Source organism: Chaetodon auriga, chromosome 7, assembly GCF_051107435.1.
Source record: "Chaetodon auriga isolate fChaAug3 chromosome 7, fChaAug3.hap1, whole genome shotgun sequence".
NCBI classification, from domain to species: Eukaryota; Metazoa; Chordata; class Actinopteri; order Chaetodontiformes; family Chaetodontidae; genus Chaetodon; species Chaetodon auriga.
In genome coordinates, this window is record NC_135080.1 from 5,025,508 (window position 1) to 5,045,790 (window position 20,283).

The 20,283-nt window shown below is 40.8% G+C and overlaps 1 protein-coding gene across 1 annotated transcript in view; it reads right to left on the minus strand.

Moving 5' to 3' along the window:
• Positions 1–894: 894 nt before the first annotated feature.
• The window catches only part of gbe1b (glucan (1,4-alpha-), branching enzyme 1b), a 72,635-nt gene continuing 53,246 nt past the window's right edge, over positions 895–20,283 (minus strand). The window contains exons 14-16 of the mRNA XM_076735927.1: positions 18,644–18,774; positions 11,130–11,247; positions 895–2,328 (exon numbers count right to left, since the gene is read on the minus strand). Of these exons, the coding sequence (XP_076592042.1) occupies positions 2,266–2,328; positions 11,130–11,247; positions 18,644–18,774 (312 nt within the window). The 3' untranslated portion in view covers positions 895–2,265. The remainder of the gene's footprint in view (positions 2,329–11,129; positions 11,248–18,643; positions 18,775–20,283) is intronic.

The following is a 20,283-nucleotide window of genomic DNA, read 5'->3' on the forward strand; positions in this document are numbered from 1 at the left end:
CTGATAGATGAAATTCACAGACAGGCAACAACTGAAAACATCTTAAAATTACAATGTACTACTGCAACTATCAATACCAAAAAGAATAGTTTTGGTTTGAAGTGTTTGCTGAGTACTATCACAATACACTCGACAGGATGCTGAAGCCTCTAAATTTCCATAAGCGTGAGATGGGACAGAATCAGTAGTCAGAGTGCATCCAGTTCATTCACATTTTTCTTGTGGCTTGACAGGCACTGATTTATTATCATTAGTAATAATCAAAAAGATATACTGCAATAGTTTCTGTGTATCAGACATCCATTTTACTTTTGAGAACAAATGCAGACAATTCATTTTGGCACCGGTAAAGTGACAATGACATTGGGTCAGATGAGGGATGATTAAACACTCAACTTGAGTCTCACAGCCTTGTTGCTTGAAATGTGTGCAGAGTGATCCTCTCATTGGCTGAGAAAGGCATTTTTAATGCTTTGGTGCTATACAAAAAGAAATGACACGTTGGTGATAGTTTTGGCTAAACACAGGAAGATGTCCTAAATATAAAATTCTTTTCTTCAGCTGCAGGGGAGGCAGATCAAACCTGCCATATGTATAATACGCCGCTTAAATGGCTGTACTAATGCAGTAGGTGTGGATCACAGAATTACAGTATTCATGGCAGTAAATCAAGGCATTAGCTTTATCTGGGGTGGCCAAAATCAGCTCTGGTTTCACTTACGACAGCATTACTTTGATAAAGCACGCAGAGAAACCTGAAAATGATCCAAAAGACATACATTCATATGGGAACCAGGGACTTTTATAAGGATGATGGAAACCAAAAGGACATAAAGACTGGAAACACACCAATTACCACTGTCATTTATGAAATATACCACAAAAGATGAAACCTCTAGTATGAAAGACCATTTTAATGACATGTTGCCAGACTGAGTTAGTTCAGCAGTCATAAAAACAGTCAATGATGTTCCACGTTTCATATCCATTTTAGTTAATCAATAACCTTTCCACATAACAGCCATGGGGAAGACAGGATGAGCACTGCAGCTGTTCTTTGAGATGTTCAATCATCAAGCATGTTGAGACAAAAGTCACAAAAGTCAGAGCTAATTGGAAGAGGCACATTTCGCTCTGTGTGAGAATTTAGGCTTCTTCTGTGTTTTTCTGGAACGTCTACAATAATCTCAGGGGAATGCTGGGGAACCTAATGCACAGGGGGCACATAAATCTCAGTATCTTTAAGTAGTCAGAAGTGTGAATCATATTGTACCTGTTAAATCTTCTTCTCCCACACAAAATGATGTAGAGTTTAGTGAAATTCATGACATAAACTAATTTAATTTGATCTACTGTAGGATAAAAAATATGCACTACTTTTTGCAAAGTGGAAAAAAAACTGTGTAATTCAGCTAAAATGTTACATGGGCATTATGCAATACACTGTGAACAATCCAAATTAGGTGATTTTATCACTTTGCTTTAGCTGCAAATTACTGGCTTAATAAAAGGGCCATAAATAACCACAGAAATCCTCTGAGTAGCTGCAAAAATTCAAACATTACAACACAACTGCTTTAGATACCCATTAAAAGTATAATAACTCAAAGCAGCTTATTACTTTGTGCAAATTACAATATTTTTATACCTGCAGTGTCCCACAATGCAAATTAACAAAAATGGATGACAAGTGATAGAATACCTGGACGTTTTAATTAACAAGTGCTGGTAATACTGTAAATCTCTTTGTGTCTTTGACACAGTAACATTATTTGTATTTAAATACAAAATAATCAAATCAAGTAAAATATATTTCAGCATATATAACATTAGAAAATATTCTCATTTCCTCTGAGCTTGTACCATGTTTGGATGCATGCAGTGTTGCTGCCACAGTCTCCGGTCATGTGTTTCAGATGACACGCCAAATTCAACACAGCCTATAAATGGCTGCTGGCTAGTGGTGGATGGACTCGGCAGGGTTTTAAGTTTTAGCTTCTAGCTGCTGGTTAGGTTGGACGCTTCCCAAATGGAGCAATCTGTAGTAAATGGGGTTACACAGCATCTAAGGTTGCAGATGGTGTTTGAAAGCAGACAAGCTCACAATGCTTTCTTTTTTTTCAACCATTTAGAAAAATACTTGAACACAAAAAGTGGGTTTGGGTGGTGTGCAAGGTTGACACTTTAAGATGAAGGTGATTGTTAACACTCAGTTTGAGGTTGGAATCCATTCTCAATCCTGGTCTCTGTGGGGACAATCATCCTCTAATAACAGTAATCTATCTCCTCGTTGGCCAGGACAATAGCGGTTCTGCAGGGGATGTAGACCTGAGAGACAAAGAGAAAGAGAGACAAAGGCAGGAGAGAAAGAACGGAGAAAAGTGAGATGACAATTGAAGATTAATGATGTTAATGAGATCACCGATTTTGGAGATGACTGAATCTTCAGGTTTATCCTTATTTTAGAAGTCAGACATGGAAGCACTCGGTGCTGCCTTGATGCGATCGCTTCAAAGTCGACACGACGGCTAAATGAAGAGGAGGAGAAGGAGGAAAAAGATGGCGAAGAAGAGGATGGGGGTGCACTTAGAGGGATATTCAGATCTGAGCAGAAAAATAACTGTTCAGAGGAGACAGTACACAAACACCCCAGCCTTGATCGAAGAGGGCCATCAAGGTTAGAGAGGTGACAGAGTTGCAGCTGCATAAAGACCTCTGGGTGGCACTGGAGTCAACGGATCTGCATGAGGGGAGAAGTCACAGCTGCTTGAAGCCGTGCCTGGTGCTGCGGTATTTCATTTCAAGCTCTCAGATGAGAAGAAAATGCATCCTGGCAAAGCTGGTGGTGCAAACTTTTTGATCAGTGATTTAATCTGTTTCAAATTCATATCATTAACATTACATTGCTTGTGCATTCAAGTGGATGATCCCAAATGAGAAATATATAAAAAAAAAAGTTTCAATTCTGAACTCCAATCAACGCAATAACTACATGTTTCATCATTTCTATATATTGGCTGTGCATCAACTGTAATTTTGTGATTCTGTGATGATACAATCTGCCAGTGGGCATAAACTGGGCTAAAAGAATCTCCCGAGTTTTGGTGGACTGAAGAAAAAAACATGTCAGCAAAAAATAAGCACACCATGAAAAAAAGCCTGGAAATGTCAGATTCTTTACATATACGGTACAAGGAAATCTTAGTGAGGGTGTTAGTTTGGAGTGGTGTAGCTAATAAAGTCTTTGATCAATCCTTTTGATATTCACAGTGTCGTTTGGAGGCAAGGAGCCACCGTGTACCATTAGTCATTTCAGAGTTATGCCAAAGGAAAAGCCAAGCAGACATAAATGATGCTATATTTCCCAACAGAAAACGGAAAAAGAGAGCAGAGCTGTAAACAATTCAATCACCCCCTGAACTCTTCAAGCCGCCCTTCGGCATCAGTGGATCTGAGCTCGCTGTGGATGTGTTTCTTTGGCAACAGTTTGTCACCAAGGGAGTCAAGCAGCCCGGCACTGAAACACTGACACAGACATTGGTGACTAATTAAACAGTCACAGTGGGAGAGTCTTCATGCAGGAGCACCACAGAGAGAAGGGAAGGCAGAATGAATCACTGCACCTGTTTAGACAAAAACTACCACTGCGCCTAACCTGGAATATGTCAACAGCTTTTATTTCCACCAAATAGTTAGCAATAGAGGCAAATTCTACATCAATCTGCGAACAAAGAGCAGCAGATAGTCCCAAGTGTTGGCACAGCAATTAGTGGAAGAAATTCTAATTAACATATTAGTCCTTACAACACGAAGGTGTTATGAATTAGATATCCCAGATTACCCATTAACACGTAGAAATCAGGCTGCACACAATTAAAAAGGGATCAAATATTTCACATTATGTTACATTTTGGTCAGAAACGTTCTCATCAAACACAGAACCAAAGGGTCATCTTCTATCGACCTGAGCTGAAAACAAAGCGGCCTGTGGGAATACAGCAAAGGAGAGACAGTGATCACAAAGATGTGGAAAAAACATCCATGTTTCTGGATTATTGTAGTCCTCTGCTTCTGTTTCAACTTGCTATGCTTTCTTTAATGTTTGTATTGTCGGCTACAGTGTCTTGTAACTTATTTTGAAAGGCGCTTTATGAATAAAGTTGACTTACTTAATTACATAACTGAATGAGTAGGTATAATGTAGGTAGAGCCTTTGAGTGTATCACAGTGATGTCACAGTTACAGTGATGTTGCATGTTGTGGCCCATGCTCTTCAAATCACTGACTTTACATTACAGCACATCAGTGCAGCAAACTAGTCTGCTGCATTTAAGAATTAGAAAAATATTTGTATGTATTCAGGAAAACAGACACAAAACAACTACAAAGGGATGCAAAGTAACCTCAGAGCAAAGTAGAATGACCATAGAGAGGCGCAAAACAATTACAAAGAGACACCAACAACCATGACGGTACACAAAACAACTACAAGGAGACACAAAGTGACTACAAATGACCCCTTGCGTCAATTGTTTTGGTCCACTGTGTCATAATTCAGCCATGGCTCGTTGCAGACAGCATCTATTCATTGATATAATTTCATATTAGAAAGCCCCCATTCAAAAGTTTCTAAACCCACCCACTGATGACTTCACATTCCTGATTAACCAATGCAATGATCTAATTTAGATCACACATCCAGTCCATTAATATACATCTGTCAGGCATAATGTCAGACACAGTTATCATCAGTGTAGCACAAATTCTGTTGCCAGCGTTTTGTGAAGGCGATGTGCAACAAGCATCCCTGGTCCTCCAGCATCTGCCAGGATGTGTCTGAATATGTCCACAAAGCCTGCTGCTCTCTGATGAGTCATTTGGAGTAGGTGTTTACCACTTCACCAGCAGACACTCATAAGCGCCTTTTCAGGTCTAAGCAACAGCAGCTACAACCAGCAGTTACTGTACAGCGGAACCTTTGCAAATCTGACAATTTGTTCCAAGTGTTAAAATCAGACATGCAAAACAAACTGAGATGAAGAGGAAGCAAAGCAATCTGTTTCTGAAGTACATGCACTGCATTAGTACAAAGTTAGCCGAGGCCGTGCGCCCTTTCTTTAACTTCTTTTGTCTCAAGGATGTTCTTGTATCACCCCGAATCACACTCTCATGTGAGAATCTGGATTTCATTCTCAGTCACTCAAGTCCAGCCTTCAGGCTAATACTCAATCTGATCAGTGTTCAAACGCACTGATGAAGGATTCATGAGGTGCTTCACAGGAATCTATCATCCACTAGGTTTCTGTCTCCTGACCCAGGCTACTGGCGAGAGTACAGCCTGACTATCCGTGCATTTAAAGTCTCCAGACATGTCTCTGCTTGGCTCCATTACTCACTTAGCAAGGATCAGCTCCCCTTAAGCACTTCTGTACATGTAGGTTGTACTTCAGGCAGACCGAGGATCTGACTGTGTAACAACAAAAACCTGACTTGGATGGTTAACTAAGTTAAGACTCAATTAAAGGATAAAGTCTGTTTCTCTATCTTATTTTTTGAGTGTTGTTCCTCTTTCTTATGGTTATATGAACATTTCACTCAATTGCTGAAACAATTGTACCAATATCACCATGCTCATTAGCACATTAGCACTCAATCTACTGAGTATCACGTTGTCATATCTAACAGAAATAAAGGCCAGGTTGTAAATATCCTTCAAGTACTGACTTCAATTTTGATCAGGCTGAGTTTACCTGACTAATATTGCTAATAGCGAAAACACTTTAAGATTTAACTCGTGCACAATTGAAAAACTCTGTCTGTAGCACACAGTATACGCAGCATGTGTGTGTGAAGCAGTCCTGTCACAGTTTTACTCTGTTAGTTCAGACTTCAACATCAGGCCTTAGATGTTTCTGACGGAAATGTACGCATTTTGATCTTTTGCCACATGCCTGCTAAGTTTCCCTCACGTCTATTTCTTCCTCACATCAGCTTAATTTCTTTTTGTGAAACTGTCAAAGGAGACAACCTCTTTGATGCATGCAAAGTTTATCAAACGGTTTGGAAACGGCTAATTATTCATCAGTGCTTCTTTGGGTTATGTCTTTGACATTATAACACTCAAACGAAATTGTAAATGTGACAAATACCAGAGGTTAACCTACAAAAAAAACCCATTTTCTCGCTCTGGAAATTGAGGCGCTGGACTATTTAAGTTTTTGTTTTGCTAAATGAATGAACTGTAGTCGTTCAACAGCAGTAGTCCGAGTTCTTGATGTGCGAGATCCTCATGAAACGCTCTGCTGGGTATATCAAGTTGTCAGTTCACTCAGATGAAGGCTTAGCTGCAACATTTTTTATTTGCATAAATAGTAAGTAGAGTGCTTTTTTCATCCTTTTTATTCAGCTTCATGGCTTCATAGCTGTTGAAACATTCACTCTGTTCAGATTACCAGAGCTAAAACGAAACGAGCCGGACTGCCGATTCTCCTGTTACTGCTAAGAAACCCTAAACAGCTGAAAACACTTTAAAAAATAGAAAATAGATGCTTTTACATTCATAAATAAATATGTGCTATCTAACGCATGCTAATATGTAACTAGCTACAAGTCAACTTTATCAACTTTTTTGTGACCACAGCAAAGCAATTTTTTCATCTTGGCACCCCGAACCACCCAAACCTCAATATAACATGCATGTATGTAAACACACGGTTTCTTATCTTCTTTTATGTCATATGACACCTTGATAGGGTGAAGCTGCTCATATGCACATCCAGCAGTTAGCTTTCATTTAGAGTCACGTTTCAGGCTAACTGATGAATGTAGGTCCAGTATTCACTGTATTTTAGCTCTGTCTTTGGTCTCTACTGTGGTCTCAGCCAATTCCTGAGAAAAATATTAAATGTTACACTGTGTTCACCAACTGGTCCAGAACTGTGTCTGTCTGTCCTTTGGCTCTGGGCAGGCAGTGCACGGTGGGGTTGTTTGAGCCTTTTCACTGAGAAAACAATAGAAGAGAATAAAAGGAACTCTACAGATATTCAGACGAATATTTAACTTCAAATAAACAATGAATTAAGTGTCATGTTAGACGTTTTTAAATCAAAATGAGCTTATATTAAAGTGTACAAGGACTAACAAAACAAAAAAAGTTTGCACGCACTTCCATGGGACATGTGAGCCTGCTGTGAGAGAGATCACAACCCCCCAGTCTGACTCCACCGATGTGTACCAGGGATGAAAGAGCCCCATCACCCACACAGATGTTTAGGGCTGAGATGTATCAGCATGTCTTTGAGCTCGGTTTACCGTGACAAACCTTTCCATCACTTGCTCTGCCGGTCACTATTTTTCTGACTAATGAGCTTCTGAAAAACTTCCGAGCCGGTGTGTCGTGGTACTGTCACAACCGGCGAGCTGTTTTGATTTGTGTGAAAACACAGCATACTTAATATCATGTCACTGATGTGCTGAAACATTGTTAAAAACACACAATAAAAGAAAAATGATATGATAAATCTTGGCATTTTGGCCTGTCCTCGAAACACCCCAGGGTGCCGCGATTCCCGCTTTGGGAATCACTGGTCTGGTTAATAGTTGCTGCTAAAACTAAATATCCTTTCCCATTGTGCTTCTTCACAACCCAGAACTGATATTAGCATTTTAATTAGAACTAGTCACTGACATGGATCTTATCAATTAGTAAGAAAGAATACATGCAGATTGTTGTATTTTAGGCATAGATGGTACTTTAATCTTAAACTACTGACTTACTTAACGTGAACCATTAAAAAATGTAAAATGTGAATATTTTGGGACTTAATAACCTTTGCTAATGAGGACAAATGAGAAAGAACAGCAAAAGGGAATTTTTCACAACCTAGGAACCTAAAACTTGTTCTACTAATGACTGATTTATACATTATTCATTAATCACTGATAAAGCAACTTGTAAACCTTAAAATGTATAAACCCCTTTTAAAGTGTGACTTATCAGAATCTATCACATTATTAAAACAGAGGTAGTTTTAGCAAGATGTGTGTAAAAGATAAGATAGAAAGGTAATAAAAGTTTCCTCCTCAGCAGTTTCTACTGCAGTATGCAGCATTCCTCTGTACACACTGTAGAACCTGTTTACCATCTGTGTCACGTCTAACAGGCTCTAGCTTGTTCTTGTTTTTTCTGTGGAGTGAAGGTATTTTTCTCCTCATCGATTTTTTTTTTATGATGGAGAAAAAGGAATGACTGAAAGAGCTAAAGAGATGTCACATGACACCAGCCCAGGACCAGGTTTGTAAACAAGGGGCGTTAAGGCTACATGATGCTCGCCAAAGCCTGCCGGGCCATCGGGACGCTCTCGACGCTGCCGGCTTCATCCAGCTGTGTGTATCCTCAGTCTGAGTGACGCATTCAAGGAGGACGTGAGAGTTTATCATTGGCCAGTAACGAGGAGGCTGGAGAACTGACGGACCCATTAAAAAAACAGGAGAGAAGAAGTTTGCGTAGACTTTGAAAGCAACAGTTGTTAAATAAAACATGGATGTGTGGGAACATTTCGTAGCCCCCGCAGAGGCTCTTGTCTGATTATTCTTGTCAAAACCAGGTAGGTGTGAGGAGGAGAAGGAGAAGCAGCATCTTTATGCAAGACTAGAGTCTCACTCTGCAATCTCTATGAGGGAGCCTGTGAAGGAGCTACAGTATGTGGAGAAGTGTCCACACCCTGCCTCCCTCCTCCCTCCTCCCTGTCAGCCCTGCTCCTCTCACTCCCTTTCATTGCACATTAATCCATAATGGTGCCAACATTAGCAGATGACTTGTTAACTAAACTTCACATTTTGGCCAAGAGGGACGTGGGTGAAGCACTGGTGTTTGAATTAATAAGAGTTGGAAAAGATTTAAGAGAATGTGGAATTTGAGTAACTGACGAAACCTAAGCTAATATGATGGAGGATCACTGTCTGCGTGAAAGAGGAAGAGGCTATTTAACTGGGGTTAAATAATGCTGAATTGATGCTCTAAACTGCAGCGTGAGCTTTGCCAAACACGTTTTTGATGCATAAAAGTGCTCCGTCCAACTGCACCACTTTCCGTATTGATCTGAGGAGGTTCAAGTTGAGTTCAGATAAACAAATGCCTCATCAGGCGCCGTGTCAATGCTGGTACTAAGTGAAACAGCTTAAGTGGAGTGCCTTGAGATATTATTTTATGAAACAAACTGAAAAACCACAGAAGGAGATGAAGGGTGACTGTGCAGACCACTTCACAGACATCACTGTCCTCACGCATTAATTGGATTCATTAACATAAGATCTAACACGCAATCAGCCAAGTTACAGTTGGAGTGCATGGGTATCGGTGCTGATCCACACTAATTCATCCCTGACCTTATTCATAAACATCTTACTGCCTTTCAGCATTTTAATCAAGAAAAAATTACATCAGGAAAAAAAGGAGGCAAACATGAGGAAGATCCTGGAGCACTCTGCTTAAAATGCATATCAGTGTTTCTTGCTTTATTTCAAGGACCGACCTAGTTCATGCTATTAGCCTAAAGCAGTCTCCATGATGGAGGCCCAGTGGTTCTTTCTCCCAGATATTTTCTCCCCTCCATGACGCCGTGCGAGTTTAAGAGGCATGCACATGAAAAGGTAAGTTCTAACACCATGAATAATGCACATTGTTTGCCGGAGAATCTGAAAGCTCCGTAGATTTCAGATTCACACAACGCTCAATGACTCCAGGATAACTGCCAGCTTGAGCAGAGTAAAATGCATAGAAGCCAAATATGATATTCACAAACAAAGCCTAATGTTGTGGAGAAACCACAAACAATGGATACCGTCCCATGGCAGACAGACCCAGCATTTTTTTGAATGCAGTCCTATTTGATCATTTTCTGGACTCTGCATTAAAAGCTAATCATATTAATGAGGAAGATAATAAATTATGGAGCAGTGGTTAAGCTGAGAGGCCCAGACCAGGGAGTTGCTGGATTTTTGCCAGAACAGGCAACCGTCTTTCAAGACAACGCAGTTAAACCTCATCAGAACGGCTCGAAAGGATCTTTTCACTCCAGCTCGATTTCAGGCTGAGAAAACTGATTTGTCGAATCAAAAGCTAAACCTAAAAAGACAAAACATTAATACACTAACAGCTGTTTCATCACACAAAACAGGTTGTGTGAAAACCTCTTTCCCTGCAAAACAGACAACACTTAACTACTGTAATATCATCGACATCCACCGGATTAATGCGCACTGTAGAAACAAATCTGAGGAACATTACTTATAATTGCAGATTTCCAGTCAGCAGACTGACGGGAAAAAAACACAAGCGTAACTAATAGCATTAATGATGCCTGCTAATATTCCTTTTAACAACGCATCCACAGGCTCATCAAGTCTACCATGAATACCCTGTTTTTCTATGGAGCGCTCTTCATCTGTCCATTTACGATATCTCCTGTCAGAAAGGTCTATACCTGGATCATGACACCAGCACACCTGAACAGGTAAGTGAGACCAAAGCGATGCCCTAAATTTACACATACGAATACCACAGGTACTAAGGTTGTTACACACGACATGTTCCTTTTATATATTTGTAATAATAGGAGATTATTCTAGACATCCAAGTTTGTAACGCTGCAGGCAAAACAAATTTGGACACGACAAAGAGAAAGAAAAATGTTTGTCCAAAGTTGTAATCCTTCATTTTTTTTTTCATCTTCCGAGATATTTCTGGAGCTGTCTCATCACCGCCCACAAGTGCTTTTGATGTTTTTCAGCCGTGAGCATCTCCTCCATTAGCTTACATATGTGCACTGCATTGTGGGACAATAGTGTCCATCAACAGCACACTCACAAATCATTTAACATGCATACTGACGTTTTTGAGTATACTTAATTTTGTCACTTTGTCGGTGTGAATGGCCAGCGTCCTCCAACCACGTTTGAATTAGTATGCAGAGAGGGATGGTGATACAGCATAGGCTATTAGAAAAGTGGTCTAGAGACCGGACTCGACTACAATGGCCCTGGACTTCTAATTTGAGTGCACTCCATGTTTGGGACTGAGCGATGTTCGACAAAAGAAGACCTTTTCATGAGTCAAAAGAAATATTTACCAGCATGGAGTTGGGGCGACCGTTGAAAGGCTGGGGCTCTGTGAAGAAGTCAGTGTTGTGGTCCAGCCGTCCGTGGCCTCCATACTGACCCTCATCTGAATCCAGCTTGATTTTGTATCTGAGAAAGATTGAGGTTAAGGCACAAAAGCAGCGGGACACTCGATTATAAGATGTAAGGCTGTATTCAAAGCTGCCTGCTATATTAGCAGTATGTAACGATTTGGCAAAACTGAAGCAAAAATCCGGCATGCAACATTTTTTTTATGTGTTTTGGGTGTTATTACATCACTAAATTCACTTTGAGACAGGAAACCAACTGTGCAGATTAGACGTAGACACTGCATTGGTCAGTGTGTAGAAGGCGGTTCAGGATGAAGCCATAAGACAAAAGAGGCACAAGAGCAGGTTTTATCACCAGTGCTTTTTGAGCGCGGACGTGGTTTAGCAGTGCTGAGCTGGTTTATATTCATTGAAATCCTCACATCCATCAACATTCATCTCCCCTTCGCAACACTACGAAGTGACAGTGCAGAGCGCTAACAGACAAAGAGAACACAGCCTGAAATGAACATAAATACCAGTGATTCAGCCATGGCTCAAGCATCCAGCCTGCCTGTCTAATTTGTTTAATTCACTGCATAAATAATGAATTCAACCAAAAAAGTGATCCAAATGCATGACAACAAAAACACAAAACTACAGTGTCTAGAAAAGGCATCCACTCCTCTTGGACTTTTTCATGTTTCATTGTCTTACCATGAATCACGGTGGAATAATGTAGCTTTTTTAAAAGGACGTGTTGATGTCAAAGAGAGCAAATCACTACAAACATGTAACATACTTTATATTGCTAATGCATCATTCTCACTTTGCCATTTAAGAATCTTTATAAGTTGCTCATTGTCAAAAAAAAAGCTTCAAAGTTGGAAAACAATAGGAAAACAATATAACATGTCAGGCAGGGGGACGTTGTGGTGCTTCTCAGCTGCTCTGAGACAGTTATAGACAGTTAATCTGTCTTTGATCATATATAGTAAAGGTATCTTGATGTGTGTGTGTGTGTGCGTGTCTCTATGCTGTGCTTCTGAATAAGGATGCACAGACACTGAAAAGCTGATGGATGGCAGTTTCTATAATAAGGTAACCACAGTTTCATGAAATATGCGTGTTCTTGAAGAGGATGGAAAGACACTGCATGAAATATAATGTAAATTATGCCATGTGCTCCAGTGAGGGCTGCAGCAAACATTCACCTTTTCATGAAAGTGCAGGATGAAATCGATTACACTATGAATAATGCCCTTCAGCCGCGGTAAATGGAGAATTCTGACTAATGTGATATCTAAATTGTTAGGAAATAGCTCCCACAGTGTCTAAAGAAATTAGACTTTTAGAAAACCTTTCCTCCCTTCCTCAAATTGCTTGACATTAGTATGGTCCCCATCTTGTTGCTCCAAACAAAACAAAAAGGATTGATGTTGGGATCAGTTACAAGGCCATTATTATTGTCAGAGGAAATATTTAAGACACTTCAAAAGCTGGATTTAAATGCCAGAAAGTGCACCTTGACAAGTATGTGCATAAATATATATTTTTTTTGTGGAAAGGAAGGCAAAGTTTAGTCTTGCTCATGCCAGTCAGAAATGCCTAGTAGCCAACACATGTACCTTGATGTCCATGCACAACGTAAATGCCCATAAACATCTGCGTGGTGCATTATTTACTCTTGTCTCTTAGGGACGGGAGCTGTAAGGAACAGTGCTATAACAAACACCAGGAGAGCGGAGCAGACATGCAAACAGCGGCCTAATTGGCGGGCTGAATAATCACCTTCATCTCCCCATAGGCGATATTCTGGAGTTTGAGTGTGATCCTCAAACACTGCCTCATTCTGCCCCAGAGCCGGGAAAATTCCGCTTTTGCTGCTTGCTTGTCTGCTTTGATAGTGATGATTAAAAAGAAGTGCTGCTCTGTGCATTGTTTCTGCCGGGGAGGAAGATCCCCTCCTCCACACCTCCTCTGCTCTACTCGGCCTCGATGGGGTTTTATTGACAGAACAAACTCATTTTGCTATGACAGTTTTATAATAAATACCACAGGAATATGGAAATATTCTTACACTATAATGCTTCTGGGAAGCTGAGGATATGTGTGATTTCAAAGGTTAATACTCCTAATACAAACAATAAAAACGTTAAAATTAAGTAATCCTAACATTGCATGGAATATATTTGTGCATGGAATTTGAAGCGCTAGAGACACTACGGTGCTCCTTCACGCTGCCTGTTGTGCATTTCCAGGCTTGTGAATTGCATGCGTACTGTATGTGTGCATGTCTGTGGCACAGTGTGCGCTGGAAATGAGGCATAGTTGCAATAACTCAGAGTTCCCCGCCAAACTTCTCTGCAAGGAAGCGAGTACCAGCACAAATTGGTAGTTGGAAGGTTTGAGCGATTATGTCTTTGTTATTGGCTACAGACGGCTGCAACAACCGCTTGCAGTTCAGCTGTAAAGTATTGTAATCAATACAGCCTTTGTGAATAAAGGGGAAGATTTAAGTACACAATCAATTTTGCCCAATGAGCAGAGAAAAAAGAAGGCAGTCTGAAGCTTGATGATTAGAGCCATTGATGACCTGAAAACAATCTGGCCATGACCATGATTGCAGACCAAGCCACCACTTAGTTTCTCCATCAGCTTGTCATTTTTTCTGGCCTCATGAAAGTAATAGCACCCTGGCGTGGGTGAACAAGAGCTGAGCGAGATGTGTGCGCACATCTGAAGAATGTGGCTTGGCCTTGTAAGCATTCTAAATACCGTATCTCGCCTTTTAAGAGTTGACTTTTCCCTGCCTTCTGCCCAGCCAGTGCAAGTTACATCAGAGTGGAAGAAATGGTAGAAACAGCTTCTGCCACAGACGACTGTGAGAGACGTCTAGCCAAGCAGCAGCTGAGGCTCATACAAACTGATGTAAAGGAGATCCTTAGACCCTCAACTTTGACCTACCACACCTGCCGTAGTTTTGAGCAAACGCTTCTCCTGTGCATTGAGGGAATATTATCAACGTTTCAGTAAATGTCTGTATTTTCTTCATGATCAGCGTCAGAAGAGGGATTTTATTGATGGAACAGGGGTGCCTCTGATGACTGATTAAGACTCCGTTTATGTAGGTTTCACTGGCTGAACCGGACTGGTAGATGATTGGACAACACATTCAATAACTGATGTTCAGAAGAAGCACGGTCTGTCGTCTGAATTTATTGAGCTGCTGGAGAAAGGAGATACTTTGCTGAGCTTTTATGACAATGTGGTCTGTGTTGATGTTCTATCTGTCGCAGATGTGGAGGCCAAGAAATGTGGATGAAGCAGAGATGGATATGCTATTGCTGATAAATAAGGGGTCTGATTTACGCCCTGAAGTCAATTTATTCGTGTCGGAGTTTGGGGTGTGTTGAACTGCAGATTATTTTTGTGCACCAGATTTACCTGTTTACAGCAGAGTGTTATTTTACGCTGTTCTGTTACTCCTCTTATTTTCGCTCCATCTGAGATGTCACCATCGTTCCCAGATTAAGGAATTACTTTGCTGAGTGCAGTGATATCATGATCGAGAGAATTCATTAAATATTATTTAATAAAAGGAGCTTGATGTTTCTTACAGCACGCAGTGGTAAAAAAAAAAAAAAAAAAAATACTTAGTACTTCATAGGTAATATCAGAGTAAATAATTGCCATCTATGCACGACCAAGTGTATTTTATTCTAAGTTTTAGTTAGTTAATGTCACAGCAGCTGCAGTTGAATTACTCCAAACAGCATTCAAGGAACAGCTCAGACAGAAAAGGAGAATGATGACCTGACACAATCTCAACTGAATATTGGCACAGTGTAAATCAAAGACCAATCTGCCCTGACAGGTACAGCTTTCATGACAGGATCCAACTGGGATTTCAAATACTCTAACCAGCCAGATAAAGCCCAGTGCCTGAAGAATGTGTCCACCACGAGTCAGAGAGAAAATAATAAAAAACACTGATGGTTTGAGTGCCTGTCGAAAAGCTGACGTTGACTGCATTTTAATGGCCAACGTTTCTGAAGAGGTGCTTCGCTTCACTTTCTCTCCTGTTCCTCATGGAGAGAAAAAAAAAAAAACATTCAAAAGAGGACACTGAGAAGCAAAAGAAAAGCTTGTCTAAAAATATGAAGAGGCCAAACAGTCAGTGTGCATCCAACTAAGGACTGCTACAGTGGGATGATGACTATATTGAGTTATTTATTCATTGTAAAGTTAAGACAGCAGACTTTCGGTTTTACATCATACCCCTGACACTAAAACCACAGCAGTTAGCTGTAACACATCTGAGCAGTGTCAGCTTTGGGTTCTTTTCAGTGTTGCACTGCCAACTGTTTTGTCTTAAAGTTTCTCGTACATATAATTAAGTGATAAACTGAAGCGTGTACGCAGAGCTGGATGCATTTTCAAACTGTGCTGCAACTGGGCAACAGTCTGCTTATTTTTTAGTTTAGTAATAAAATAACTGTAAAAGTTTCATGACAAGCAAACGGAGAAACCACCTGAAGATGCATCTGGACCAACATGCAGTCATCCAGCATGTGACAGAGGGCAACAAAAGGTAACTTGATGGGTTTTTGCCGGAGAGGGGCACCCACCCTCTGATATAATAGGGTACTTGCCATTTTGCCAAAGGAAATAACACCCTGTACTGGATCCATTTTCCGTGGTGAACAGCATGGTCAGCTGCATTCAGCTATTATTTCCAGATAGAGCAGTGGTGTGGGGCTCCACTGTGACATCCCTGACCCTCACACAGGTGGAAGAAAGTTTAAGTATATGACAGCTGAGTGTAATGAAAAAGCACTTTTGGACTCTTTGAGCTTGTCTTGTTTACCTCCTCTGCCTCTGAGTGGCACTTTCATCTGTCTTCTCCCCTAATTGGATCCTCTGCACACATTCCCATCGGAGGATCTGCATCTCCTCATACACACGGCGCATTTACCTTCCTCACACACACAGCACATTTGCCTTTATGTGTTTACTGCTTCTCTGTATAATGACAGCCAGAGCTTTGCCCTCACATTTATTTGCATTTCCTCTCAACCCACCCAGTGTCTGAGGCCTCTCCTTAAACATCAAAAGAAGCACCAGGAGGAAAAGATGTGGTTCCATCTAAATGAAAATAAACCCTCAAAAATGGTGTTACAGACACTGAAGCAAGGCTATTAGTGGTGTGCCCAAGATTCACCCTATCAAGGCAGAGCCGAAAACACGAGGCAGAACGTACAATTATTGCACATCAAACAAGCTTACAATTAACACATGATATTAAGAGGTTTGGGGTTACTTCTGTGGTTTTTTAATCATCAAATAAACCTGATTACTGTTCTGTGTCACTACTCACATTTAATGACATGATTCTTGTTTTTGTCCTTTTTAAGAAAACAATAGAGATTAGAAATGTTCTTTTTGCATCGTTTTTTTATCCACTGGAAGAATCGTGCTACCCAGGCAGCCAGTGACATTACAACCTAAACATCTATGTAACAATATATAATATAATAATTGCCAGATAATGTGACAACCGCACAAAATGCAATGCAATTCCCTTCAGATGATATTGCTTGTTAATATAATGGCATCATCGTGCTGATACTGTATTAAAAACTTTCTTTCATTTCGGATATTTCACAACACTTTCAAAGTTGCATTATATCATCATAATTTGCGGGAACCATCAGCTTATCCATCTAAATGAAACAAGGAAAAAAATGGAGAAATCAAAGAAACAACTGCTGTTTCACGGCCTCATTGTCAGCCAATTGAATCATCATAATTTGAGACAGAGCTGCTCATGGATAGCGATCTGAACCGCTGACATCCCGACAAAACTAACAAACTCTGTCTGGGTTTTGACTCACCACTACATTATTTAAGTCATAGCTGAAAAAGCAACACAGCTTCGCATCCATCCAGGGAGCTGATGGCATGAGCTTCACTGAGCTCCAGAGGAGAGTGATGTCCATTATAATAAATACAAATCTGTCAGCTTTCTGTCCCCCTTCACATCCCTGATCATTAAGCCTGCTGTAATCACAACTGTGGGACTCATTAAATTCCTCTGCGCTGCTTGCTGGGAAGACAGACAGCCAACGCTGCTAAAGAGAGCGCTTTTGGAATCACTGGGCTGTGCTATTATTTCTCCCTAATAGCATAACAACACCACTATAAACAACTGACTCATATTCCTCTCAACAGTGACCGCTAAAATTACACCACAGAAGTCTCAGCCTCAGACAAAATGCTGCAATTAAAATTGTCAAAAAAAAAAATCACATTTACTTTAAACAAGTCTGACACGGTGTTTAGATCCCTGATCCACTTCTCACAGACGATGTTTAGCATCTTCAAAGCCCTGATGAATTTATTGGTAGATTCATTCTGAACCATGTTCAGCCTTCAAAATCATACCATCAGTTATGAAGCAGCAGTGAAGATGATTGGTGAGGTTGCTTATTCGGGCCCGTGTGACTGAAGGAGCATGTACAGTGTATGCTACTCAGAGTCTCAGAGCCCATTTAAAATGTTACTGATCTTCATGCATTGAGATCAGCTACTTGCTCAACGTGATATATGCAAGTAAGATTAAAAGATTAAAATAACTCCCATCCTGTAATAAGACTAAAGTGCAACACACACCGGCTGTGCCGTACAGTTGCTACCTTTCTGGAAAGCTGATGAACATCAGTGCTGATAAATAGGGCACTGGCATCTACAAACTTTTTTAAGATTTACATAATCAGTGCAACTGGGTGCAAATCAGTGGGTTCCCAGGCTGGCGAAGTCGGAAAATATTAAAAGACGGCATTGGTTTTGCTCATTTCATGGGGTTCGTTAACAATAAGAGACATACAGGATATTGCAAGACTTATCCTTAAAATGTCTTCATAGCCACAGCAGTGGCTCTGATGGGAACGCAGTCATTCGTTTCAGAGGATCCTGTAATGAAGTGTTGGACAAGTGGAAAATTGGACTTCTTGGTGGTGCTAGACTAAAAGTTACAGGATAACCAGGGTCGATCAAATTTATCCACTGTGGACCATTAATGTTTGTGCTAAACAGCTGTTGACCCACTTTATCTCACTCTGGCCCAGAGTGGTGCACAGATATGTGCCTTCCCAACAGAGTTCCCGTACTCTGTGCGAGCTTTAAAAGTCTTAATGTGCACACGGGTCATGCAATTTCCATATTTTTTCTTACTCCTATCTCCTTTCTGCCCCTTCAAACAGAGATTTACTGTCTTGGTTGAAACATGGCCAGTTAGTGATTTCAAGCTCAAAAAATGAGTGGTGTTGTTGCATAAAAGCAGTAACTAACAAAGACATCATTACTCTGAGAGGCACGGCGGGTGCGCACTGTGGCGTGACAGAGGAAAGCCAATGTCTGAAGACTTAAAGTAAACGAGCAGTGACATGGCAGATGAGAGCAAAAAAGGATACTTTCCTGGAACTTTTACAGCCACCCTGTAGTTCTGGAAGCTCTTACTGGGGTGGAAGTTGAAGATAAAGAGCACATTTGCCCTGTCAAACACAATGACCTTGTCCTCTTCATGCTTGGCGCTCACAAAGGCCTGGAGGAGGAGAAGGGAGAGGGAAAAAGGTAATAAAATATTTCTTCATGAATAGTCATTACCTTTCTCATCTTGGATTTAGAGACTTATAATGGGGCACATTATATCAGTGGAGTCCACATTTCCAAATAGGCTGAGCAGCATTCCCACATCAAATTTCAGGTGGCACTCATCAGCAGAAGGCAGCGGCCCAGGTTAGTGCGAGGCACACGCTGTCAGCTTTAGACAGCTGCACATGATACAGCCGCCACTCTCCTGTGGAGCGAGCTACTGTTAACGTGTCATTAGCAGAGATTATCAATGTCACCCAACCCCCTATTTTTAGTGCCTTGTTCCCCAAGCCAATTTCAGGGCAGCATATTCACGGCTGAATGAGAAGATAAGCACCCCTTCATCGGACCGGCAGAGAAGATGGACGTTAAGGAATGAGCTGACAGCCTGGAGTCTTTTAACAGGTCCATTTCTGCATTAGACGTCCACAAGTTTGGAGTAATGGCAAGCTCCTCTGACTGGCTGTAACTACTTCAGCCTTGGAAAACAAAGACAACCTGCATTCATCAAGACTGTGATAATCATGAATTGTGATTATATTCAGAGTGTGTTGATGTTTACTTGAAAAGTGTGCACCACAAAAAGATCTCCCTGTGATGCAAACATATGGAAGCATATGTCTTCTAGTTGGACGTTAGGTGTAAGCGTACGTTAAGTTTCCGTTTCTGTCACAGCCTGCAGCATCATTCTGACCTGAAACAACAGTTTTGATGAATCGTAGCCATGAAAGCATGAGTAAATCTCTACAGTAGCTCCATTTGTGACCTCAGCGCTCCGAGTGAAAGTATTTTTGTGAAACCACTGTTCAAATCCAATTCTTCCTCAGACTGCGACCCTCCTCTCCACTCCTTTTCTTCACTGGAATGCAAGTTAAGTCAACTGCAGTGCAGCCACCACAGTTTGAGGAAAAATTGGATTTAAACGTTGGTTTTGCCCCTCCGGCAAACATTTTATGTTTCCAGGGAGACAGGAGACATTGAAAATACATTTGAAGATGTAACCCACTGCGGATGAGAGGTCAAATAATGTTTCGACTTTTCCCCTAAGGTTTGCTGAGCGAATGCTATGTGATCAAATTGCTGAGTGACATCCAGTGACCTCAATATTAGAAAATGTTTATCTCATAATTCAAACAAAAATCAAAGCACTGTCATTCACAGACTGCTTTTATGATGACAAATAAAGATATATGTAAGTCATATTACCAACAAAGTATCTTAAGATTGACTGTAATTGTTCATCTCTCAGTTAAGTGATGCTGCTATAAGTAGAGGACTACTCCGGACGCCACAGTCTGCATGCTAGTGTGTACTGGTTTATTTAGATTTCATCACAGAGGGAAACCTGAAGCGATACTATCTCTATCTCTGCACTAACAGGAGCTTCAGTTCATGTCCAGAGTTTGGTCTTTTGAAGCTCACAGCTGCACATCTTCAAAGAGGTGGGCACAAACCACAC